The sequence below is a fragment of the Canis lupus genome, chromosome 35 (assembly GCF_011100685.1).
Source record: "Canis lupus familiaris isolate Mischka breed German Shepherd chromosome 35, alternate assembly UU_Cfam_GSD_1.0, whole genome shotgun sequence".
Lineage (NCBI taxonomy): Eukaryota > Metazoa > Chordata > Mammalia > Carnivora > Canidae > Canis > Canis lupus.
The window spans coordinates 16,129,098-16,156,842 of NC_049256.1; the positions used below are offsets into that span (position 1 = coordinate 16,129,098).

General features: G+C 36.3%; 1 protein-coding gene across 2 annotated transcripts in view; it reads right to left on the minus strand.

Moving 5' to 3' along the window:
- Window positions 1-27,745, minus strand: part of DTNBP1 (dystrobrevin binding protein 1) — a 125,433-nt gene that overhangs the window by 91,073 nt on the left and 6,615 nt on the right. The window contains exons 2-5 of one of the 2 annotated variants that reach the window (XM_038584211.1): window positions 24,008-24,061; window positions 23,004-23,054; window positions 14,641-14,701; window positions 3,534-3,666 (exon numbers count right to left, since the gene is read on the minus strand). In XM_038584211.1, the coding sequence (XP_038440139.1) occupies window positions 3,534-3,666; window positions 14,641-14,701; window positions 23,004-23,054; window positions 24,008-24,061 (299 nt within the window). Of the gene's footprint in view, window positions 1-3,533; window positions 3,667-14,640; window positions 14,702-23,003; window positions 23,055-24,007; window positions 24,062-27,745 lie in introns of those variants that run through there. The other variant, XM_038584212.1, reaches the window with a different exon arrangement.

The window sequence follows — 27,745 nt, forward strand, 5'->3', positions numbered from 1 at the left end:
AGTCAGTTGATTAGGCAAACCTCATTCTTATTTTAAGGGCTTGCCACAGCCACCCCACCTTCAGCAATCACCACTCTGACCCGTCAGCAGCCAGCAACACGGAGGCAAGACCCTCCACCAGCAGAAAGACTGCAACTCCCTGGAAGCTCAGATGACAGCACTGTTTAGCAATGAAGTCTTTTTTTTTTTTTTTTTTAAAGATTGATTCATTTATTTTAGAGAGATAATGAGTGTGAGAGTACTAGAAGGAAGGGCAGAGGGAATGGGAGAGAAAATCTCATGTAGACTCCATACCGAGAGTGGAGCCTGACTCGGGACTCAATCCCACGACCCTGAGATCCTGACCTGAGCTGAAACCAAGAGTCAAATACCCAACTGACTGTGCCACTCGGGTGCCCCAACAATGAAGTAATTTTTAATTAAGATATACATTATTTTTTAGACATATGCTACTACACACTTAATAGATTACAGTATAATGTAAACATAGTTTTTATATGCACTGGGAAACCAAAAAATTCATTTGACTCACTTTACTGCAATACCTGTTTTATTACAGTGGTCTAGAACCAAATCCACAGTATCTGAGGTATGCCTGTATGTTCCTTTTTTTTTTTTTTTTTGTATATTCTATTTTAAGAAAGACTTATATAAACTGCATTTCCCAAGCAGAATTAACCATGAGAATAATTAGAATTGTAGCAAAATGCATTTGATCGGTAAAGTGATATCAAAGAACACCCATCAACAAAGTTTACTCCCAGCTAGGGAAAAAAGGGAGGTTTTCCTATCTGCAAAGAAACACATAACCGGGCAGCCTGGGTGGCTCAGCCGTTTAGCACCACCTTCAGCCCAGGGCCTGATCCTGGAGACCCAGGATCGAGTCCCACGTCAGGCTCCCTGCATAGAGCCTGCTTCTCCCTCTGCCTGTGTCTCCTCTCTCTCTCTGTCTCTCTCATAAATAAATAAAATCAGAAAGAAGAAAAGAAAAGAAAAGAAAAGAAAAGAAAAGAAAAGAAAAGAAAAGAAAAGAAAAGAAAAGAAAAGAAAAGAAAAGAAAAGAAAAGAAAAGAAAAGAAAAAAAAAAAGAAAAGAAAAGAAAAGAAAAGAAAAGAAAAGAAAAGAAAAGAAAAGAAAAGAAAAGAAAAGAAAAGAAAAGAAAAGAAAAGAAAAGACAACCAATTTAAAGCAAATGACTCACAGATGCAGGAAGGTAAGCCAAAAGAAAGTGGCTAAAAGAAAATCCCAAAGGTCTTAGAAGCTCTCTTGTTAGCGATCAAAGGCTTGAAAAGATCATTAGTATGCCCACAAAAGGGAAGCGAGGCAGAGGGCAACCACAGCTATTTCACATTTCTCTTAACATCCAGAATCTCCCAGAATCTCTTTTTCATGCCCCACCCTTCAGAATAACAAAATACCAACACCAGAAGATGCTTTTAATAGCCAGGGCTTTAAGAATATGGTTCATGAGGGGCTCCTGGAGGGCTCAGTCAGTTAAGTGTCTGACTCTTGATTTAGGCTCAGGTCATGATCTCAGTGTCCTAAGATGGAGGCCTGTGTCAGGCTCCACACTCAGTGTGGAGTCTGCTTGAGAGGCCCTCTCCCTCTCCCTCTGCCCCTCCCACTCATGCTCTAAAATAAATTTAAAAAATATTTTTTTTAAAAAAAGAATACACGAGGAGAGCCTGGGTGGCACAGTTGGTTAAATGTCTGACACTGGGTTTTGGCTTGGGTGGTGATCTCAGGGTCATGAGTTCGAGCCCTACACTGGGCTCCCAGCTCAGCACAGAGTATCAATCTGCCTCTACCCCTCCTGCTCAGGCATGCTCCCTCTTTCAAATAAATAATAAAATAATTTTTTTTTTTTAAAAAAGAGCATATAGCTGTCATCCTGTCTCATCCCCCACTGAGACTGGGATCCTGGATCCACATCTTATTAATTGTGTGACCCTGAGCAAGTCATAGTCTCTCCAAGCCTTACTTTCCTTAGCTGTAAAATGGGATAATAATAGCTACTTTTAAAGGATTAAAGGATTAAAGATAATTTTTGAGGATTAAAGATAATGTTTGTAAAGCACCTGACAGTCTTTGACATATAAGACGTGCTTTAAATGTTAGCTACTGTTATCACCAACAGCATTCCAAATACCTCTCAGGTCCATTTCATCCACACACAAAAAAACTGTTTTATGATTTACTAATTACTGGCTTTATAAATCATTTTTGTTTTGCTTAAAAAGGGTAGTATTAAAAAATAAGAATAGATGATAGGGGATCCATGGCTTCTTACCTATATGACTGGATCAGGTTACCAGCCCAGCAAGTTTATCTCCCATGTATTTCTTACCACTTACACTTAAGTAAGATCTTAAGTTTAGTCAGAAAAGAGTGAGATCCCTGGGTGGCGCAGCGGTTTGGTGCCTGCCTTTGGCCCAGGGCGCGATCCTGGAGACCCGGGATCGAATCCCACATCGGGCTCCCAGTGCATGGAGCCTGCTTCTCCCTCTGCCTGTGTCTCTACCTCTCTCTCTCTCTGTGACTATCATAATTAAAAAAAAAAAAAAAAAAATTTAGAAAAGAGTGAGCCACAATATTGTCCTCTCGTGGTGCTATCAAACATAAAAGGTAATCTTTTGACTATAAACCCAAGAAATAAAGAATATCAGCATAATTCAATCCAATTAAACAACAAAAATAGGGCAGCGCAGGTGGCTCAGCAGTTTAGCGCTGCCTTCAGTCCAGGGCATGATCCTGGAGACCCGGGATCAAGTCCCTTGTCGGGCTCCCTGCATGGAGCCTGCTTCTCCTTCTGCCTGTGTCTCTGCCTCTCTGTCTGTCTCTGTCTCTCATGAGTAAATAAATGAAATCTTAAAATATATACACACACACACACACACACATATGTGTGTATATATATATGAACTTCCACAGGTATAAATTTAGCCAAACAGGCACTCATTTACCTGGATTTGTTTCATCTCTCAAGAGTTCAAGGAGGGGAAAAAACCCCAATTTCAAGATATGAAGCTCTAAGCAAACCTAATTTTTAAAGTAATTAACTTCCAGAGTACATTCTACAACCAGAACAAAGTCACTATAACCCCTTTTTATTTATTTGTACTATTTTTTTTTCTTAAAGTAGGCTCACAACCCTGAGATCAAGACCTCGGCTGAAAACAAGAGTCGGATGCTTAACAGACTTAGCCACCCAGGTGCCCCTATATATTTATACTTTTAAAATGAGATCTAATGTCATACGCATAACCCTGAGTCACTCTAAGAATCAACAAATTATGTTTCCTGAGCTGAAACAGTTAGTGGTATATTTTAGAAATAATTTCTACACTTTAAAACTATTTCCTGTCCAATCCTCTATTAATCAGAACATGAAATTAACCATAAGTCACTCTTTCCCAAAAAATCATATTAACCAAGAATTTAGTGTATTCTTAAAGGGCTTTCAATTTCTATCCAGTCCTGTCCAAAATTATTCTCATTCCTAAAAGTAATGTACAGATAGAAATAAAACTTACTCAGATTTGCTGTCATGGATTCTAAATCTGCTAATAAGCCTGGAAGCTGCTGGAGCTGCTCCTGTAACTCGACTAGGCTTGTCCTCTTCTTCTCCCAGTGTGCTGAAAGCATAACCACCTCGCTGTCCACCAGCTGCAACACAGAGGAGCAAGGGTAAAGTAAAAGACTTCAGGCATGAGGAAAGGACAGTCAGCATAATGTGACTTACTCACTGTTATCTTTTAAACTCCTCTACTGAGTATCCACAACAGGACCCCCTAAAGAAAACTGGAACTGTCTTCTTTCTTAGAAAATCACCAACTTAACAGTCAGTGCAGAAAACCTCAAATTACTGCTTGTCTCTGCATCTTAACCCCAGGAAGGAGAAAGTTCAGAGATGACCTTAGAAATCACTCCTAAGTATACCCTGTTTCTAAGTAAACCATGTGTTTGAAAACCCAAATCTAGAAAAAAATGCATCAAAAACCCAACATGAACAACCAAAAAGAAAACAAAAACAACCCAAACCACAATTACCAGGTAATTACTTGCTTTACAAAAGGAATTTTTTTAACAGAAAAGTTACTGACTGCATTTAGAATATAAATGATTCAATTTATAAACAGGAACACACTGCATAAAGGAAGGTAAATAGTACTTGTATGGGAAGGACTTGAAGCAAGTGATGGATTCCAGAAAACAGGAGAAAAGCATTTATGTTCACAAAGAAGGAATTCAGATGTAAAGGGCTCCTCATAGCAGGGCTATGGCATACTGGACTGGCCTTAAAGAATTCTAACTTCTTTCACTGCAGACTGTGAAGAAAAAGACAGACACCAGATTCTCCCAGACAATTCTGTTTGGGTCTTAACACGGTGGGAGGGAAAAGCCTTAGAATAAGATTTAGAAGGAGCATGGAGAGGTCAGCTTTTGAAAACACCACCAAAGATAAGCAAGAATTGTGAAAGATAACCACTGTGGTACAGTAAATACAAAGACTGCAAAGTTCATTATATAACAGAAGAAACTGCATTTGAATGTTAGCTGTAAATGAGAGTTTGCAGTTAAGAAAAAGGCAATTTACACATCTCAAGATTAAGATTTTTCAGGAGTTAGAACATGAATATGACAAATTCTTTAAGACTTTTTTTTAAAAGATTTCATTTATGAGAGAGAGAGAAGAGTGTGAGAGAGAATGCACATGTACATGCAAGAATGGGGGGCAGGCAGAGGGACAAGCAGACTCCCTGCTGCGTGCAGAGAGCCCACACGGGGCTTGATCCCAGGACCCTGAGATCCTGATCTGAGCTGAAATCAAGAGTCAGATGTGTCACCAACTGAGGTACGCAGGGGCCCCTGAATACCACAAATTTGCACTGCATCTCACTAAAGTGACAACTTTAGAGAAATAAAAATATAAAAAATCAGATGCAAAATGATTTGTATGTGGTACTAGACTGCTTTGGTTTCTACATTTTTACAATCTAGAAATTCCCAACACAGAAACAAAAGAACTAAGCTCTGATAGAGAGGTTAAAAGCCACCTGGATTCCCTACCTTGTCCCCACTGCTTCCCAGCCCACCCTGGAGAGAAGACCGTATCATCTCTCCTGGACAAGTCTCCACTCAGCTGGAGAGGTGACACCAAGCTTTACTCAAGCTGCACTGCTCATTAATTTTGTATGCTTAAAAATGCCTATGGCCAACCAAGTTTTATAAAGATCCCTAGGAGTAGTTTAAGAATGCTTAGCAATGCTAATTTATCTAGCTGTGATGAATAATAAGGAAACTAAGGCTTGAAACAAAATTCATCTGTACAAACTTCTACTGACCACCCCACCCTGTCTGCCAGGCATTGTTCATGCTATGGAGATGGAATGGTGACTGAAACAAAACACATCTTGCCCACTTGGTGCTTATATCCTGGCAGCAGGTCTCCCAAATTCTCTTAGCTTCTGTTTTTAAACTCTAGAAAAGATAATTCCTATATCACAGGGCTGACTTGAGGATAATATATTTTTCCTGGTATATGTTTTTTTATAGTCTGTTAAATCTTAACTACCCTAATTAATTAGGTTAATTTGAAAAATCGAGTTTTTGATTTAACCATTTTTTACTGAAAACTAAAGTGCAACATAAATATTAAAACTACAATCTAGTTCATGACTTCCACAAAATTGAAAATTATATTCTCAATACAGGATAGAAGCAGCATATGTAGAAAAAATATAAGAATATACTAAAATGCCATTTTAAAAGAATGAGAGATTGAATGGATTCTCAGAAATTGTTATCAATGATTAGGCAATACTACTAAAAACATTTTGAGCATTTTCTATGTGCCAAGCCTTGTGCTAAGCAATTTATGTATATTATCTCATTTAGGCCACAGAGCAACCTTATAAACTAAGCACTTTTATCACTTCTATTCTACAGATGAAGACTCTATGGTGTAATGAAGTTATGTCGCTTTCCCAAGGGTCACAGCAGACTTGAGATGGATCCCATGAATTTGACACTCGAGCCCAGGCCCTCGATCATGTTCTAGGGACTGTGTGCTACAGGGGTGTATGAAAGGAAGAAATAAAAAGCTAGCAGAAGAAAACGCTCTAAAAAACTGTATTTAAACGTTACTTAATAAGAAACAATCTATCACAAGAAGGCCAATTTTTCTGCCTCTAAATAAATAATTCTGAATAAAGCCAGGTCAAACACCATTATTTCATTTTTAAGCAGTAAGACAAACCCACAGTGCTTCAGACCAAAATTCCTTCTGGTGGACACTGAAGTAGGGGCATAAAGACACAAGGAGGATACCAATGACTTATAAGACAGCTAATAATGGGACCCTACTGTATATGAAACTCAACACTTCAGTGCTTTGAGGGTACATAACTTCATGCGATGTCCAAACAATTTCATTTGGTAAGCAGGGTAAGTGGTGTTATGGCATTTTACAGATGAGATGACTAACAACAGACAAAATAAAGTACATGCCCAAGGTCAAATTACTAGTGCAGAAACTAGGATTTCCAACACACAGTTCAGTGAACTTTCTACCACAGCCAGAGGAGAGCAATGGTGGAACAGAAAGACAGTGAAGCATGTCTCATTTAACTAGTTTACACTTCAAAGTATTAACCCATGAATCTTAAGAGTTCAATTCGAAGGCAAGCAAATATTTCACAATAATAGTAATTAAAGCAAATAATGTACTGGAAGCCTAACTTTTAAAAACTGTTCTCAGTTGGGCAGCCCGGGTGGCTCAGCGGTTTAGTGCCGGGTTTGGCCCAGGGCATGATCCTGGAAACCGGGGATCGAATCCCAGTCAGGCTCCCGGGATGGAGCCTGTTTCTCCCTCTGCCTGTGTCTCTGCCTCTCTCTCTCTGTGTCTCTCATGAATAAATAAAATCTTAAAAACAAAACAAAAAACCTGCCTTCAGAGTCTAACCCCTAAAGTCATTATTAACTTTGTTTATATGTTGCTAGGGAGGAGAAAAAAAAAAATCAAAGAACTTATTAAAAAAAATTGTAGAAAAAGCTTAAAAGTTACTATTGATCACAATTGTTCATTTTCTAAAATACCATCTGAATTTTAAGACTAGGTAGTAAGACTTAGCTTTAAAGTAGATGAGTATAAAATAATTTGTCAAAAAGAACGAAAGGTTCTTAAGTATATTTGCCCTGGCAGGTTGTTTGGTTAAAGGCCACCAAAGACACACGAGCACAGTCTGACAAAATTAATTCACCACAGGTTTAACACTATGTATATTAAAGACATACATTTTAAATATTTATGTACATCTCAACAATACATCAAAACACTTTAAAATAAATTTTCATTTTTTTTAAAGATTTGTGAGACTCTGGAAGAAATGGATGCATTCCTAGAAATATATAAACTACCAAAACTAAAATAGAAATAGAAAAAAACAGATCCATAACCAGCAAGGAAATTGAAACAGTAATCAAAAATCTCCCAACAAACAAGAGTCCAGGCAGATGGCTTCCCAAAGGAGCTCTACCAAACATTTAAAAAAGAATTAATACCTATTCTTCTGAAGTTGTTTTAAAAAATGGAAGGAAAACTTCCAAACTCTTTCTATGAGGCCAGCATTATCTTGATCCCCAAACCAGGCAAAGACCTCCCCACCAAAAAGGAGAATTACAGACCAAAATCCTTGGTGAATATGGATGCAAAAATTCTAAAGATACTAGCCAATAGAATCCAATAGCATATTAAAAAGATTATTCACCACAACCAAGTGGAATTTATCCCTGGGTTGCAAGGGTGGTTCAACATCCGCAAATCAACCAATGTGATTCACTACGTTAATAAAAGAAAAGACAAGAACCATATGATCCTCTCAATAGATCCAGAAAAAGCACTGGACAAAGCATAGCATCCTTTCTTGATTAAAACTCTCCATAGTGTAGGGATAGAGGGAACATACCTCAATATCATGAAAGCCATATATGAAAAACCCACAGCAAATAATCATTTTCAACAGGGAAAAAAACAGAGCTTTTCCCCGAAGGTCAGGAACATGACAGGAATGTCCACTCTCACCACCACTGTTGTTCGACACTGTACTACAAGTCCAAGCCTCAGCAATCAGACAACAAAAAGAAATAAAAGGCATCCAAATCAGCAAAGTAGTCAAACACTCACTCTTCCCAGATGACATGATATTCTAAGTGGAAAACCCAAAAGATTCCACCCTCAAATTGCTAAAACTCATACAGGAATTCACCAAAGTGGCAGAATGTGAAATCAATTGCATTTCTACATACTAACAATGAGAAAGAAAAAAAGAGAAATTAAGGAATCAAACCCACTTACAATTACACCAAAAACCATAAGATACCTAGGGATAAACCTAACCAAAGAGGCAAAGGATCTCTGAAAATTACAGAACACTCATGAAAGAAATTGAGAAAGACACAAAATGAAAAAAATGTTCCACATTCATGGATTGGAAGAACAAATTACTAAAATGTCCATGTTACCTAGAGCAATCTATACATTTAATGCAATCCCTATCAAAATACCATCAACATTTTTCACAGAACTGGAACAAATAACCCTAAAATGTGTACCAGAAAAGACCCCAAATAACCAAAGGAATACTGAAAAAGAAAACCAAAGCTGGTGGCATCACAATGCCAGACTTCAAGCTCTATTATAAAGCGGTGATCATTAAGACAGTATGGTACTTGATGACACACAGATCAATGGATCAGAATACAGAACCCAGAAATGGACGCTCAACCTTATGCCAACTAATCATCGACAAAATAGGAAAGAAATCCAATGGAAAAAAAGATAATCTTTTCAACAAATGGTGTTGGGAAAATGGGACAGCCACATACAGAAGAATGAAATTGGACTATTTTCTTACATCATACACAAAGATAAACTCAAAATGGATGAAAGACCTACACGTTGAGACAGGAATCCATCAAAATCCTAGAGGAGAACACAGGCAGCAGCCTCTGTGACCTCGGCTGCAGTAACTTCTTGCCAAACACATCTCCAAAAAGAAAACAAAGGCAAGAATGAATTACTGGGACTTCATCAAGATAAAAAGTTTCTGCACAGCAAAGGAAACAGTTGATAAAACCAAAAGACAACCAACAGAACAGGAGAAGATATTTGTAAATGATATATCAGATAAAGGGCTAGTATCCAAAATCTATAAAGAACTTATCAAACTCGACACCCAAAGAATAATCCAATCAAGAAATGGGCAGAAGACATAAACAGACATTTCTCCAAAGGCCCACACATGGCAAACAGACACATGAAAAGATGCTTATCACTCGGTATCAGAGAAATCAAATCAAAACCATAATGAGATACCACCTCACGCTGGTCAGAATGGCTAAAATTAACAAGTCAGGAAACGACAGCTATCAGAAAGGATATGGAGAAAGGGGAACCCTCTTACATTGTTGGTAGGAATGCAAGCTGGTACAGTCACTCTGTAAAACAATATGGGGGTTCCTCAAAAATAGAGCTACCCTATGATCCAGTAATTGCACTACTAGGTATTTACCCCATAGATACAAATGTAGTGATCCAAAGGGGCACCTGCACCCCAATGTTTATAGCAGCAATGTCCACAATAGCCAAACTATGGAAAGAGCCCAGATGTCCACTGATAAATGAATGGAAAAAGAAGATGTGATACACACACACAAATGGAATATTATTCAGCCATCAAAAAAAAAAAGAAATCTTGCCATTTACAACGAGGTGGATAGAACTAGAGGGTATCATACTAAGTGAAATAAATCAGAGAAAGACAATTTTCACACAATTTCACTCATATGTGGAGTTTAGGAAACAAAATACAGGAGCAGAGGAGAAGGGAGGAAAAAATACAAAGAAATCAGAGAGAAGGAGACAAACCATTAGAGACTCTTAATCATAGGAAACAAACCGAGGGTCACTGGAGGTGTTGGGGGGATGGGGTAATTGGGTATGGGCAATGAGGGCACATGATGTAATGAGCACTGGGTGTTATATACACCTGATGAATCAGCTGATGAATCGCTTCACTCTACCTCTAAAACTAACAATACACTATATGTTAATTGAATTTAAATTAAAAAATAAAAACAAAAGATAAGATTTGTGAGAGAAAGAGAGTGTAAGCAAGTGCATGAGCATGCTCAAGCCACCACATGTGTGCAGGGGAGAGGGGCAGAAGGAGGAGAGAGTCTTAAGTAGATTTCATGCTGTGTGTGGAGCCCAAGGCAGGGGGGGACATCAGGACCCTGAGATCACAACCTGAGCCAAAACCAAGAGTCGGACACTTAATGAACTGTGCCACCCAGGTATACCTAAATTTTCATTTTTAAAGTTGAGTACTGTATTTCTGGAAAGCAACAGAGGCACTTCTGATCAGATGTGGGTCTTAAAATAACTCTATGAATAAATTTAAGCTCCCCAAGTAGCATAAATCCAACAACATATCTTACAGGAAATTCTCCTATATATTATAGAATACTTCTTACAAACAAAAGAATTATTTGTGAAAGCTCCTCTACAGGATACGGTCTTTACTGAACACCGTGGGACTCATCGATGCTGATTCACATAGATGCAGTTCAGTAATTTTCACTGCTGTATGGTATCTGATTTTATGAATTTATTCTGTAGATGGACTGTGTGACTGCCTAAAGTTTCAAAAAGCCTGCTCAAACATTCTGGGACAAATCTCCTGGTGCACACGTGTAAGTTTCACGAGTTACAGGTGCATCTGAGGTACCGCGCTCATCTCAGAATGGCTCAATAGGACTTGGGGTAATCAGACCTCCCCCAGCCTCTGACTTCAAGTAGCCTCATCTATTTACTATGTAATAAGTACCATGCCAGCATTATCAGAGGAAATATGTGCCACACCAGCATTATCAGAGGAAAGCCTCAGACGCAACGCTCTAGAGACAGCCCCAGGAGAACTGTTGGAGAGAGATCTCAACCTCAACACCTGCATAATGCCAGTTTGCGTTTTCTAATGCGATTGTGGCCATAAGGCCACATATTCCATGTGTAAACATTTTGCTGGTTTTAAATATATTTAAGCAAGCTGGTTGAAGGTTTGGGGTTGACATGTAACACATAACTTTTCCAATTTCGAATATGGGAAACAGGCCCCTTGATCGAGTTTTTGCATAGAACATCTGATTTCCAGAAACTGAAGTTAAGTGAGAGATGATGATTTTATTTTGTTTATAATTTCTATATTTATATTCATGAATGAGACTAGACTTCAATGTCACTTTCTCATACTTCCCTTGTTGGGTTTCAGTATCAAAGCTCCCCTAATCTCATAAAATAAGCTCGTCATAGTTTCCACTTTTTTCATTTACTGCCAGAATTTGTCTAACACTGAAATGGTAGATTCCAGAAGTTTAATAGTAATCTAACTCTGCGGGTCATTGCTTCCTTAGCAGAATTTTTAATCACTAACACAATTTATTTAATGACCTTAATACTACTTAGGATTAGAACTGCTTCTAAAATTGATTTTGGGAAAAATTTCTAGGATTTTTGCATTTCATCTAACTTTTCAAGTTTGTCAGAATTGTTTATAAACTCTTAAGCTTCTCAATCTCTGCAATAACTGGTTATATTCCCTTTTTTTATTCTCTTCAATTCTTAAAATTGTTTCGTGCTCAATATCACCAGAGACTTAGCTACTGTATTAGTCTTCTCTAAGACCTTTTCACTTTGGGGGCACTTTAGTGCCCCCAAAGTGCTGGCGCTGTTGGGAGAGCATGTAACTCTTGATCTTGGGGTGTGAGTTCAAGCCCCATGGTAGGCATAGAGATTACTAAAAAATAAATAAAACTTTAAAAACCCAGAATACTTCACTTTGTTTAGCTTCTACTGTAATTTTATATTCTATTTCATTTACTTATCTTTATCATCTTTCATTCTTTAAGGTTTATTCTGTTCTCTTTCCAAATACTTGTTAGATTAGCTCACTCTCCATCTTTTTCCTCTATAAAACGTCCCTCTAAGTCCCTCTAAGTGACTTGAGAAAATTCAACAGTTCATATGTATATTTTAAATTTTCAATGCTTTTCCTTCTTTGAATCATAAATACTCATATTTTTTACTTCCAAACATATGGAATTTTCAAAATTGTTTTCTCTTACTTACAGCTTCATTTGCAGTGAGATCAGAGAATATTCTGTATGACTTCATTTATATGAAACTTGGTGAGGATTGCTTTATGCCTCAGTATATGGTCAATGTTTATGTGTTCCAAATATGCTTCAATATTTGTTGGGAGAGTAGTCTGCATTTGTCCATCCAATCAACTTTGTTAATCACATTATTTAAATTTCGTATATCCATACTTATTTTATCTGTTTTTTTCCTCTCAATTAAGAGGAATATATTAAAACTCTCCCATTTTGATTATGGATTTATTGTTTTTTTTCCTTATAATTTTTGTCTTTCATATGTATCTTCTCCTACATTGTCTTTCCCTCATTTTCTAGAATGTTTCTTTTTTTAAAGATTTTATTTATTTATTTGAGACAGAGAGAGCATGCACAAGGACAGTCCTAAGTGGGGAGAAGGATCAGAGAGAGGGAGAAGGAGGCTCCCCGCTCAGCAGAGGCTTGATCCCAGGATCTGAAGATGATGACCTGCGCCAAAGGCAGATGCTTAACAAACTGAGCCACTCAGGTGCCCCCATAATGTTTATTAGTTAAGTTGATCCATATGAAACTCTAACTTTCCAGATCAAAATTAGTCTAATACTGGTAATTTCATTTGGTTCAACCTCAGGATCTTCTGTAATACTCTCTACTAACTCATCTTTCATATTTTCCACTTTCTTACCTCAGAGATCCCTTCTAAGTGACTTCTACAACACTATATTCTTTCTTCGTTTGTATGTAAGTGCTATTGAAGCACACCCTTTGGGTTTTTAATGTGACTTTCTAAAGTCGTGTTTGATAAAGTCTTATTCCTTACTCATTTTTCCATCTTTTATCTCTATAAAAGCTTTCAAAAACTTTTCATATACCTATTTAATAGTCTGCAATATCTCACATCCTTAGTCTGCAGAAACACTAAGGGGCCTAGGTTTATCCGGTTCCCTCCATGTAGAAGCTGTGTTTGTTTCTGTTGGGTGTCAAGGAACAGTCACCCGTGATCCTTTCACTTTTACTTCAGTGGTTCCTCGATTGTGCAGGAAGTAGAAATTGGAGCCCCACACTGAAAGGAGGCCAAGGCGATAGTAACAAATCCAGAAAGAGGACTGCATTTATTCTAAGCTGTTCTGAAGGCAGAGAAGTTTTCATGTCGCCTCCTTTTGCAGACAGGTAGCTTTTCTTTTCTACTCTAACCTTTCACTGAGGGATGCAGCCACTTCAGAGATCCAAGAGCTCTGTGCAGAAGTCTCAGATCCAGTTCCCCACAAAGTCTCCTTTCTCCATAAATCTTGAAAGCTTTTATTTTAGTATTTTACCCCAGCTTCTATGGGTTTTGTTTTTTTTTTCTTTTTTCTTTTTTTTAAGCTACTCTGATTTCAGTTCCCTGTTCCTTTTTTTTGTTTTTCTTCTCCTTCTCCTTCTCCTTCTTCCTTTTTTCCCCCCTTTAGGGTCTCCCTTAGTTTTTGTGAACCCAATGCATTAAATAATTTTTAAAAAATCTATCCAGCATTTAACTGTTCTGTAGCTACAAGGCTTTTCAAAGTACCTGATCTGCCTTACAATCAGAAACTTACATTCCCCCTTTTCAGTAACTTCTAAGAGAAACACTAATGTCTAACTTTCATCACATGTACTACTCTCCTCTGTGTAACTGCTACAGCTTCACTAATTTAGGTAAGTGATAACTAAAGTCAGTCTAAATTAATTAAAAGTCAGAATCACAGAAATGTTTTCAGAAAGAAGTTTGATTGACATCAATAGCACAGAGTATTTGATCTTAGCTAATAAAGCTTTCAGTACATGTACCAACTACTTTTAATTACCGGTCACTTTTATTCATTATGCACTCTTTATGTAGTGCTAGAAAATAATTTGTTCTTCTAAGAGAGGTGATGATGACATCTGAAACATTTACATTTATTTGTTAAGCAAATTAATGACTTTAGGCAACAGATGCAAATTCAAAACATTATACCTAGATGAACCAAATATTTACTTATGACTTGAGAATAAAAGTCACAAAGTCTCTTAGCCTAACTAAACTTAGGCTTAGTTTAGAGAAATTACCAAAATGTAATTTAGGGAGTTTTATAATCAACTACTAAATTAAATTTCAGATATCCTTTAAAACATTTTAATGTAATCCCAAATGTAATTCCTTACAAAACAGCATTTGGAGCACCTGGGTGGCTCAATTGGTAGAGCCACTGCCTTCAGCTCAGGTCATGATACCAGGATCCTGGGATGGAGCCTTGCACTGGATGCCCTGCTCAGCGGGGAGTATGCTTCTCCCTCTGTCCTTCCCCCCTGCTCATCTCTCTCTCTCTCAAATACCTGCTCATCTCTCTCTCTCTCAAATAAATAAAAATCTAAACAAAACAAAATACTAACATTTAACATCACAAAAAGATATTCTTCCCACAAGTTTAAGATGAGCTAATTCTTTACCTCTCCAGCACTTGCACATTCCTTGGCTCTTCTGTGAAGTGCAGCCCATGTATCTTCATACCTAAAATATGCAAAAATAATTCAAAATGCAAACCACACATTAAAAAAAATACCATCTAAAGATTAACTTGGAACATCCTCTGGTGCCTTAAGAGAAAGACAACTCAAATATAATGGGGACACATCGCAAGGACACAGAAGAAACCTGAAGGGGTTCCCAGTGGCTCAACCTGGGACAATCTGAGCAACAAATAATGGTAGTGACAGGGTTATAACTCGGGATAAAACAAACATCCACAAGCTCACAGCGATTTAAATAAACAACTGAACAAACAAATGGAGGGAGAGGAGAAATTCTCCTGTAGTAGAATTCCAATTAATTATTGCAAAAAAAAAAAAAATGACAAACATAAAAAATCACCACTTGGTAAGCACAACAATAATTGTTTCAGGCAAGAATTCTAATGGTTGCTAAAATTAGTGAGAGAAATGATGAAGAGAAACAGCATATTTATTACACAGTTTGGAAGTATCTTCCCACAAGATACCTATAAATTAAAAGGGGAGACAGTATAACAGTGTAGAAATGCAGCAGACACTTCCCTCCACGTGATCCACAGTAATGAAACATATAAATATGTGTCTGAGAAGGACACAATATTGCCCTTCTGGTATTCTTGGGGGAAAAAAACACTGACTTGAATTTAATCATGAAAAAATAGCACATAAATCCAAACTGAGGGGCATTTTGCAAGATAATAGTACTCTTCAAAAGTGTTGAGGTTATGAAAAACAAAGACTCAGGAACTGTTCTAGATTAATGGAGATGAAGGCAGTACAGTGGCTAAATATAACCTATGATTTTGCACTGAATTCTGGTCCCAGGAAATAAAGGCATTAGTGGGAAAGCTGATGAAATCTGAATGAAGTCTGTAGGTTACGGAGCAGTTTTTGAAATCTCACTTCTGAACAATCAGTGAATCAAAGAAGAAATTAAACAGGAAATTTAAAAAAGTAAAAATAAAAATAAAAATAAATAAACAGGAAAAAAATGTATCTTGATACAAATGAAAATGGAAATACAACATACCAAAACTTTTAGAATACAGTTTTAAAAAGGAAGTTCAAAAAAATGCCTACATTAAGAATAAAGATCCAAAATAAACAACCTTTACAAAACTAGAAAAAGAAAACCTGAGGTAAAAGTTAGCAGAAGAAAGGAAATACTAAAGATTGGAGAAGAAATAAATGAAACAGAGAATAGGAAAACAACAGAAAAGATTAACCAAACTAAGAGCTGATTCTTTGAAGATAAACATGATTGACAAAACTTTAGCTAGACTAATCACAGAAAAAAAGAGGACCCAAATCAGAAAATTGTAAATGAAAAAGGAGACATTATAATTGACACCACAAAAAAATACAAAAGGCCATAAAAGGCTACCATAACAACTATACACCAACAAACTGGACAACTAGAAGAAATGGAAAAATTCTTAGAAACATTTAGACTACCAAAATGGAATTAGGAAGAAACAGAAAAATCTGAATAGCAATTACTAGTAAGGAGATTGAATCAATAATAAAAAAATCTCCCAATGAAGGAAAGCCCAGGATGAGATGGCTTCACTGGTGAATTTTACTAAACATTTCAAGAAGAATTGTAACACCAATCCTTCTCAAACTCTTTCAAAAAATTAAAGGGAAAGGAATACTCCCAAACTCATTTTAGGAGGCTAGCAGTACCCTAAAAATCAAAGCCAGAAAAGGACAGTATCAGAAAAGAAAACTAAAGGTCAATATTCCTGATGAATATGGATACATAAACTCTCAATAAAATACTAGCAAGTTGAATTCAGCACATTAAAAGAATGATTCACCATGATCAAGTGGGCTTTATATCTGGGATGAAAGGATTTGCAGGTTCAGCACCTGCAAATCAATGTGATACACCACATTAATAGAAAGACAAAAAAAAATATGATCATCTCCATAGATGCAGAAAAGCCATCTGACAAAATTCAACATCTGCTCATGATAAAAAAATCTTAACAAATTAGGTACAAATGGAACATAACTCAGCATAATAAAAGCCTTATTATATAAACTTACAGCTAACACCATACTCAATGGGGAAAGGCTGAAAGTTTTCCTGGTGTCCAATCTGACCACTCCTATTCAACATAGTACCAGAAGTCCTTGCCAGCACAATTAGACAAGAAAATGAAATAAAAGGCATCAGAAATGGAAAGGAAGAAGTAGAATTGTCTTTACTTACAGATGACATAATTTTATACATAGAAAATCCTAAAGACTCTGCCAAAAAAAAACGTTGGAACTAATCAAAAGCAATAAAGTTGCAGGATACAAAATTAACATACAAAAATCAGTAACATTTCTATAAAGTAACAATAAATTATCCAAAAAACAAAACGATCCCATTTACAATAGCATCAAAAACAGTAAGATAGTCAGGAATCACTTTAATCAAGAAGGGGAAAGATCTCTACTCTGAAAGCTGTAAGACAATGATATAAGAAATCAAAGACGAAAATAAATGGAAAGGTATCCCACGTTCATGGACTAGAAGAATATTGTTAAAAATATTGTTAAAATGTCAATACTACCAAAAACTATCCATAGATTCAACACAATCCCTATCAAGATTCCAGAGGCTTTTTTTTTTTAACAGAAGTATAAATAGCCATCCAGAGACCCACAAATAGCCCACAAATAGCCAAAGTAATCCTAAGAAACAAGAACAAAGAGTGAAGCATCACATTTCCTGATCTCATGCTACACTATAGAGATACAATAATCAGAACAGTATGGGACTGGCATAAAAGCAAATAGATCAATGAAACAGAACAGAAAGTCCAGAAATAACCCCAAGCATATGTGGTCAACTAATATTTGATAAGGGAGTCAAGAATACTCAATGGAAAAGATAATCTCTTCAATAAAAGGTCCTGGGAAAAGGGATATTCACATGCAAAATAATGGAACTATACCCCTTTCTTACACCTCTCACAAAAATTAAGTCCAAATGGATTAAGACTTAAATGTAAGACCTGAAACAATGAAACTCCTAGAAGAAAACATAGATAAAAAGTTCCATGACATGGATCTTGGCAATGATTTTTTGGATATGACACCTAAAGAAAAAGCAACAAAAAGTAGTAGGACTACATCAAATTAAAAAGCTTCTATAGCACAAAAGAAATAGCAAAATGAACAAACAGCCTACAGAATGGGAAAAAATATTTGCAAACCACTTATCTGACAAAAGGTTAATATCCAAAATATATAGGGAACATATATACCTCAATACCAAAAAAACTCCCAAATAATCCAATTTTTAAAATGTGAAAGATACCTCACTAGATATTTTCCCAAAGATACATGAATGGCTAACAGGTATATGAAAAAATGCTCAACATCACTAATTATCATGGAAATACAAATCAAAACTACAATGAACGACCACCTCCAACTTGTTAGATTGGCAATCATCAAAAAGATATAACAAAGGCTGGTGAGTTGAGAAAAAGGAATCCTCAGTGCACTACTGGTGGGACTATAAACAGGTATAGCCACTATGGAAAACAGAGTGGAGAATCCAGCAATCCCACTTCTAGGTATTTATTCAACAGAAAAAAAAATACTAACTCAAAAAGATATCTGCACCCTGATGTTTATAGCAGCATTATTTACAATAGTCAAGACATGGAAACCACCTAGGTATCCACTAATGAATGAATGGTGTATAGATATATAACATACACAATGGAATATTATTCAACCATAAATAATGAGGAAATCTTGCCATTTGTGACAATATGGATGGACTCTAAGGGTATTATGCTAGGTGAAATACATCAGAAAGAGAAAGATAAATACTGTGTGATCTCACTTTTATGTGGAATAAAAAAAAAATATCCAAACTCAGAAAAAGAGATCAGATTTGTGGTCATCAAAGGTAAAGAGTAGAGGGAGAGGGTGCTAGAGGAAGGTGGTGAAAAGGTATAAACTCCCAGATCAGTACTTGGAATGTATTGTACAACATGATGACTATAGTAACATTGCTGTATGACATACATGAAAGCTGTTAAGAATTATCATCACAGGAAGAAATATTTGTTTTTGCTCTGTTTTATCTCTAGGAGATGATAGATGCTAATTTAGCTTATTGTGATAATTTCACAACACATGTAAATCAAGCAACTATACAGTACATTTTAAACTTATACCATGACATATCTCAATTATATCTCGATAAAACTGGTAAAACATTTAAAAAAAAAAAAAAAAAAAAAACCCTCAAAACCTCCCTGGGGCAGCCCAGGTGGCTCAGCAGTTTAGCACCGCCTTTGGCCCAGGGCGTGATCCTGAGACCCGGGATCGAGTCCCATGTCAGGCTCCCTGCATGGAGCCTGTGTCTCTGCCTCTGCCCCTCTCTCTCTCTCTCTCTCTCTCTCTCTCCCCCTCCCTGTGTCTCTCATGAATGAATAAAAATCTTTAAAAAAAACAAACAAAAAACCTCCCCAAAAGAAAAGCCTGGATCCTGATGGCTTCACTGATGGATTCTGCCAAACATTAAACAACAACAACAACAACAACAACAACAACCATCTCAAACTCTTCCAAAAAACTGAAGAGGAAGGAATACTCCCTAATTCATTCTAGGCCAGCACTGCCCTGATACATAAGCCAAAGACACTACAAGAAACTACAAATCAATATCCTTTATGAACACTCATGTAAATATCCTCAATAAAATACTAGCAAACTGAATTCAGCAGCATATTGAAAGGATTATATACCATGACCTATTGGGATTTTTTTCCTACAATTCAATATTGGTTTTAGATATGAAAACCAATCAATGTAATATGCCACATTAACAAAATGAAGGGGAAAAATATATAATTTCAAATGATGCTGAAAAAGCATAACAAAAGTCAACACACTCTTATGATAAAAATTCAAAAAACAAGGAATAAAAGGAAATTATGTTGGGATGCCTGGGTGGCTCAGTGGTTTAGCACCTGCCTTCGGCCCAGGGCGTGATCCCGAGGTCCTGGGATTGAGTCCCACATCAGGCTCCCTGCTTGGAGCCTGCTTCTCCCTCTGCCTATGCCTCTGCCTCTCTCTCTGTGTGTCTCTCATGAATAAATAAAATCTTTTTTTAAAAAAAGGAAATGATGTCAATATAATAAAAACTACATATGAAAAACCCACAGCCAACATCATACTTCTCTAAGAATCAGAAACAAGACAAAGATGCCTGCTTTTGCTAATTCTATTCAACACAGTACTAGAAGATCTAGCCAGAGCAATTAGGCAAAATTCCAATGGCATTTTTTGTAGAAGAAAAATCTATCCTAAAATTCATATGGAATCTCAAGAGACCCTGAATAGCCAAAACCACCCTGATAAAAACAAAGTTGGAGGACTCAGACTTTCTGATTTTAAAACTTACTAAAAAGCTATCATAATCAAAACAGTGTGCTATTGTAATAAAAGCAGATATATGGACCGATGAAATAGCCCAAGAATAAATACTCACATACATGGTCAAATAATTTTCAACAAGGGTGCCAAGACCATGCAATGGGGAAAGGATAGTCAACAACAACAAAAAATTACCCTATCCAAAAATGGGCAAAGGACTTCTTTCTAAAAAAGATATATAAAAGTAAATGCAAAGATGCTCACCACCATCAGTAATGAAGGAAATACAAATCAAAACCACAATGAGATACTACTTCAAATCAGTTAGAATGGCTATTAAAAAAAAAAAGTCCTTTTGGTGAGGATATGGATAAATGGGAATTGCCACGCACTGTTGGTGGGAATGTAAAATGGTGTGGCTGCTCTGTAAAATACTACAGGGGTTCTTCAAAAAATTAAAAATATAATGATCATATCATCCAGCAATTCTGAGTACATATCCAAAAAATTTGAAAGGAGAGTCCTGAAGAGAGATTTGCACACTCATGTTCACAGTAGCATCACTCACAAAAGCCAAAAGGTGGAAGCAACCTAAGCATTCACTGATAGATGAAAGGATAAGGAAAATGTGGTAGATAGTTATAATGGAACATTCATCAGCCTTAAAAAGAAAATTCTGACATATGCTTGGACAGAAAAGTTTACATTAGAATTTAAAAAAGTATGCTAAGTGAAACAAGCCAGTCACAAAAAGACAAATATTATCTGAGTTCACTTATATGCGGCACCTAGACTAATCAAATTCACAGAAAGAGAAAATGAAATGATGTTCACCAGAGGTAGGGAAGAAGTTGTTAATAGGTACAGAGTTTCATTTTTGCAAGATGAAAAGTTTTGGAGATTGAATGCATAACAACGTGAATGTATTGAACACTACTAAATTGCACTTAAAAATGGTTAAGATGGTAAATTTCATGTTATCGGTATTTTATCACAATTTTTAACAATTAAAAAAATTATAATATAGAGATCTGGTATTTGAAACGGTCTTTCCTCCACTTGCTATTAGTTCCAAAAAGTAAAAACAGTTTTTCAAGGCAATGAATGGACATACTATGGACATCTTCCTATGGTTGTAAATTTTCATGTCAAGCCCCACAAGGCATCCTGTCTCAAAAAACTACCATACGTGAAAGTCTACACATCTAATATAAATCTTTCAATGAAGTTCATTCAACTAAATCACTAGATTTAAGAGATAAAATGTAAACAGTACACCACCGATTTTTACTATATACCTTCTTTCATGTTCACTTATGCTCTTCACTCAACAAAACCAAGCAGGAAATTGGTATCAAATTAAGTACTTTCCATTACAAACAAGAAAAAATATCTCTAGATTTAGCAACCATAAAAAGAAATCCAGTAAAGAGCTAAAAAAGAAAAAGTAAAATGTAGGCATAGGTGACTTTGTCATCATAAATGCAGCTCAGGAGAATGAACATATTATTAACTTCAGAAGCACATATAACATATACTTAAACTATATATTTTTATAACAGCTATATTGAGGTAATTCACACCCTTTTAAAGTGTACAATTCAGCAGTTTTTAGTACACTCACAGAGTTGGACAACTATCGCTACTATCTAATTCCAAATCATTTCCATCACCCCAAACAGAAACCCATACCCATTCCCCTCTCAATCCTTGGCAACCACTAATCTGTCTCTAGGGACTTGCCTATTCTGGACATTTCACGTAAAAGGAATCATGTAGTACATAACCTTTGTGTTGGTTTTTAGGTTTCATCTACATGGAGAACAGTATGTCCCAGCACTCTGTTCCTTTCCGCCGCTAAAATATATGCTCATTGGTAGATGAATATTTGTGTTGTTTCCGCTTTTTTGGCCATTGTGAATAATTCTGCTTTATGGATAAACTGCTGTGCACATTTGTGCATAAGTTTCTATGTGGACATAAGTTTTCAATACTCTTGGTGTGAAACTGCCAGGTCACATGGTCTATGTTTAATTTTTTAAGAAACTATCAAACTGTTTTCCACAGCAGCTGCACCATTTTACATTCCTACCAGCAGTGTGCAAAAGGCTCTATTTCTCCCCGTCCTCAACAATGCTTGTTATTTCTGTCTTTTTGATCACTGCCATGCTAGTGGGTGTGAAGTGGTATCTCAATTGTGGTCTTGATTAGCATCCACAAATGGTGAACATCTTTTCATCTGACTATTGGCTATTTATATCTTCTTTAGAGAAATATCTATTCAAATCCTTTGCCTATTCTTCATTGGGTTGTCTTTCTATTGTTGAGTTATAGAAGTTCTTTATATATTTTAGATTCAAGTCCCTCAGCAGGTAAATGATTTGCAAATATTTTCTCCTATTCTGTGGATTGCTGTTTCACTTTCTTGATGGGTTCTATGAAAGACAGAGGTTTTTAATTTTGATAAAGTCCAATTTATCTATTTTTTCTTTTGTTTCTTATGCTTTTGGTGCCATATGTAAGAAAATCATGTATTTTAATATTGATCTGCATGCCAATAGGAGGGGAGTAGAGAAAAAACAGTATAAAATTAAAAATCAAAGAGAATTCAAAGACTTAAATCCAAAATCAATTTTCTTGCAACAGAAAAACCATAAACATAAATACACGTAATAAAGTATTGACTAGCAAATACAAGAGTGATCAATCTGCTCAAAGTCTGAATATGAACAGCCTTTGCATTCATCAATGAAATGTAAAAACCCCTCAGGAAAATGAAGAAGTTAATCATTTCTAGTCACTATGTTTAGGTAAAATTTAGTTGTTTTAAAGTTTCTATCTATAAAAGTATAAAATATTTTTAGACAATAGTCAGAAGTATAATTTTTTATTTAAATGCAAACATTTACCTGCTAAGTAATTCTAGACCAGCAGAGTACTTTGGCAAACATGGAACAGTCCTGCCAAAAAACAAAAACAGAAACTTATTTTATTAAAATTGCTTCCAATTTAGGCCAACTTAAAAAAAAAATACATATGAGAATTTTGACACTATCAGTTGTAATGTGGAATTCTTTTAAGTTACTAATGAGAATTTACCTAAACTTTTAGAGAAATGTCTTATTTTATTTCACAACGAAAATACTGCAAACTACTGTCATCCATCATTCTGCCTTATAGATTATCTTTAGCACTTAATACGATGAATACCTTGATAAAATGCTAGATAATAAGAATTGTTTTTAAAAACTCATAATCCTGGGCAGCCCTGGTGGCCCAGCAGTTTAGCGCAGCCGCGCCGCCTTCAGCTGGGGGTGTGATCCTGGAGAGACCCAGAATCGAGTCCCACATAGGGCTCCCTACATGAGGCCTGCTTCTCCCTCTACCTGTGTCTCTGCCTTTCTCTCTCTCTCTCTCTGTGTCTGTCATGAATAAATAAATAAAATATGTTTAAAAAAAAACTCATAATCTCTAGGCTTAAAGTGAAATTTGGTCGTGCTTTACTTTAAAAAGAGAAAGAAAAGAAAAAGTTGTACAACGACCACTGGTGTTTTTATAGAAAACATGTAACACAGCTCCAGAGGCTCACTCGCCAAGTACTATTTCATTATTAATCTGCTTCTCAATAATGCAGGACTTTTACTTTGTGCTTAATATACAAAATGATTAACTGTGATCAAATAATAACCACTGGCTGTCCTAGAAAAAAACTACACCTCACCATGTCTTCAGCCATTTCACAATTTTATCAGAAAATCTTCCAGTGTTACACAATTTAGAAATAATCAGATTGTTTTGTTGTCAATGCACTCAACAGATGTAAAATCCACTAAAGTAACCGTACTTTTATAACTAGAGCCAAAAGCTGTATAAAATTTAAGTCACAATAAATTAAATCTTAGCACAGGCTTACCTTGGTTTGCTTTTTACTTTAGCTTCTCTTGACTTGTCACTTAAAGTCTTCAGCCTATAATTCAACAAGTATAAAATATCATATTTTTACAGCTTAAGAGATTTTTTCCAATCATGAATTCCACAGTTCTTAAAATTTTAGATTGGATGGGCTAATTATTTTAGCAAGAATTAAGCAGCTCTCCAGACAAGTATTTAAGGGTTTACTATACATCAGACACCCCAAACATTTGTAGAAAACATCTTTATATTTTTCTTGCCTCAATCCCTTAGAAACAATTCCTAAATCAGATTGGACTAGAGAAATGTCATTTACCTGGCATCATTAGAAAAAGAAGTGGTCCATACAGGTGAATTTGGTAGATAACAAAGACATCTAAGCATCCACATTTTATTAAATAGAAATGATAGCAGGCACTCAAAGCTCTTTAAGTACCAACGTTTTGTGAAAGTTTTAGCACTGATCAAAAGTTTCTTAAAATATATCACAAACCTTTTTCATTAAAGAGGACTTGCTATATTCTATCAAACATTTTCTGCTCACTCCAGGTCATTCTTATGAATAATACCACTGATTAAATTTTGTGGCCAAATAATCATCTCCTCAGACGTTTTGAGCTAGGAATGTCTTTTCATTTACCAACTTGAAATCAATCTATGGTCACTTGAGTTTGTTTGGGATCCTGTTTCTATTCTTTTCTAAATTTAAATTCCCCATCTCCACACCACTGGTGTTTTGATTATCAGGGATAACTTACTGCTTCTAGCTACTTAACTACAGCAGCCTACTCCCTATTATTGGCTTTTTAAAATTACTGGGCTAGAAAACAGAGAAATGGCCTAGAGATACACAGAAAAATAAAATTAAATAGGCTCCACTATATATATCATATGAAGTTCATAGATTTGTTTAATCTATTTTTACTTCACTGGCCCATTTTCACCTTCTTTTGGCTGTCGACTCTGTACCAATTAATTATATGGTAGTCTATTATAAGAAGTTGCCAAAAAAGTGAGTGCTATATTGTGAGACATTATCATGTAAAATAAGATATCGCTGTAAATGTTCTTCACGTGGTTACTTTAACAAATCTTTATTTCCAAATAGCGTCTGAAACATAGGCCACTGTACCACCACCGCCTCTAACAAGCCTTTGATAAAAGGAGAAATAGGGGGCCCTTCCTCAAGGTGCTTGACTGCTATCAGCCAGAAACTGCCTAAAATACCAGCTGACTCTCCTTGAACACCCCCAAGCCTGAACCTCTATGTGCAAGCCTGGGCAGAGGACTCCATCTTTTTTGTGCATAATGCCTGGCTCACTACCAAAAAGAGACTTTTTATAAAAAAAAAAACAAACTGGAATGACAGTTTCATACAAAAATCTTTACATTACTCTGTTGTTTTTTAAAAACAAAAATACTAATGTGATAAACTTCTCTGCATTGTTCCAAAAGACTCTGAAATTTCTTTAATACAAAACCCATTTGTGTATCTCTCTCCAGATGAGTCAAGGGAGTTGTATTAACAGAGTCTGAACTGTCCTAGAGAAACAATATAAATTTCCAAGCTTCACCTTGGCAACTAGTAAATCTGGTCTAAATTAAGAGTACACAACAACTAGGAAAAGTTATTTCAACAATCAGGCTCTATCACTTCCACTCCAAAACTCGAGAAAGGCCCTTAGTTGTAACATCCAGGTAGAATTATACTAGGTTGGTGATACCCAGCAGTACGTTACACTCAAACTGATTTTAGTATTATTTTTAGTGACTCAGGACAATTCCATATAGTTACGTGTACAAGGATACTGCAAGGGAACTGTTATGATTCTTTATGGACCATTCTTATATGGTCTGCCAAATATGGAGGTTAGTATTTTTTTTTTAAGATTTTATTTATTTATTTGAGAGAGAATGAGCAAAAGTGGGAGCATGAACCGGGAGAGAGGCAGAGGAGAGGGAGAAGCCCGCTCTCCACTGAGCAGGGAGCCCGATGTGGGGCACTTGTACTGGGACCCTGGGATTCACGACCTGAGATGAAGGCAGACACTCAACCGACTGAGCCACCCTGGTGCCCCATCAAATACTTATTTCTGAAATAAACTTTTACTTTCTCAATTGTAATATATAAAATCTGTTGTGCTCCTCCACAACTCCTCCCCGAAAAAGAAGAAATTAGTTCAGAATAAAAGAGCAAGAAGGAATGTCAGAGGCAGCTAAAAATAAAATTGTTGGAAAGGTCAGTCAATGAGAGCTTCTCCATGCAGCTCCTTAATAACCATCTGCTTTCAGTTTGGTCCTTAACCAAATGTAATGTGTGGAACTTATTTGATCTGGATTTGAACAAATCAACTGTAAAAAGTCATTTCTAGGAACCAGGAAATTTGATTATGGACTAGATAACTGATAATATCAAAGAGTCAGTGTTAATTCTGTTAAGTATGATGTTGGCATTGCATTTATGTAAAGTCTCTATTTTTTTTTAGGAGTGCAAACTGACGTAGGAGAGATATAATAGATCTGAGATTTATACCTATGGGAGAGGCAAAGCAAATGTGGCAATGGTTGACAACTGTTGAATCAGAATAATGAATATATATATGGGGTTCGCTGTGTGATTCTATTTTTTATGTTTGCTTTGTAAAAACACTTTTGTAATAAACGCAGCCTTTCAGCCCTTCATCTTTTCTCATCACACCTTCTCCACATAAATCATCCGTGTGCCAAAATTCAGAACAGAAACCGATGGAGAAAGCAAAGTAGCTGGAAGGAGGCAAGAAACAGTGAAGAAGGTTGAGGAGAGCAACATAGAATGGGTCACAAGGACTATTATTCTTACTTTGAGTTGGAAAACAAAAATAAGATCAGATGTATGTGTGTGTGTATACAAGTAACAAAAAAAACCAAAAAGTTGGGCAGCCCAGGTGGCTCAGCAGTTTAGCACGGCCTGCAGCCCCGGGTGTGATCCTGGAAACCCGGGATCAAGTCCCACGTCAGGCTCCCTGCATGAAGCCTGCTTCTCCCTCTGCCTGTGTCTCTGCCTCTCTTTGTATGTCTCTATGAATAAATAAATTTTAAAAATCTTAAAAAAAAAAAAAAGTTCCTTGCTGAAATACATCTTCAAAATCTAGGATTTTGGGCAGCCCAGGGGGCTCAGCGGTTTAGCACAACCTTCGACCCAGGATCAGGTCCTACATCAGGCTCCCTGCATGGAGCCTGCTTCTCCCTCTGCCTGTGTCTCTGCCTCTCTCTGTTTCTCATGGTAAATTAATAAAATCTTAAACATAAACAAAAACAAAAACAAAACAAAAAAAAAACCCTAGGATTTCAACTAAAAGTAGCATACTGTTTTTATCGTGTTCTAATTCTACTTAAAACTTCTCACAATGATTCTGTGCTGGAAACAACTCGCTAATAAAAGCCATTTAATATCCCACAATGTCAAGACTCACTAAGAAGGCAATACTGATCTGGGTGTAATATCCCAGTTTCCTCAAACATAAAATGGTGGCATTAAACTGACCGTAATGATTTGCCACAGGAATTAAATAAAATTCCAAATACGACTTTGGCAGCATTCTGTAAACACAGCTAATGCACAAATGTATAAGAGTTACCTCCACCAAGAAAATTAAGAAACTATGTACATAGTTCCTGGAAAAGGCTTCCTTCCCCACCATTCCCAGTCTTCTTCCCACACAACCCCAGGAAGACATTAGGACTGCTGTGTGTGTGACTG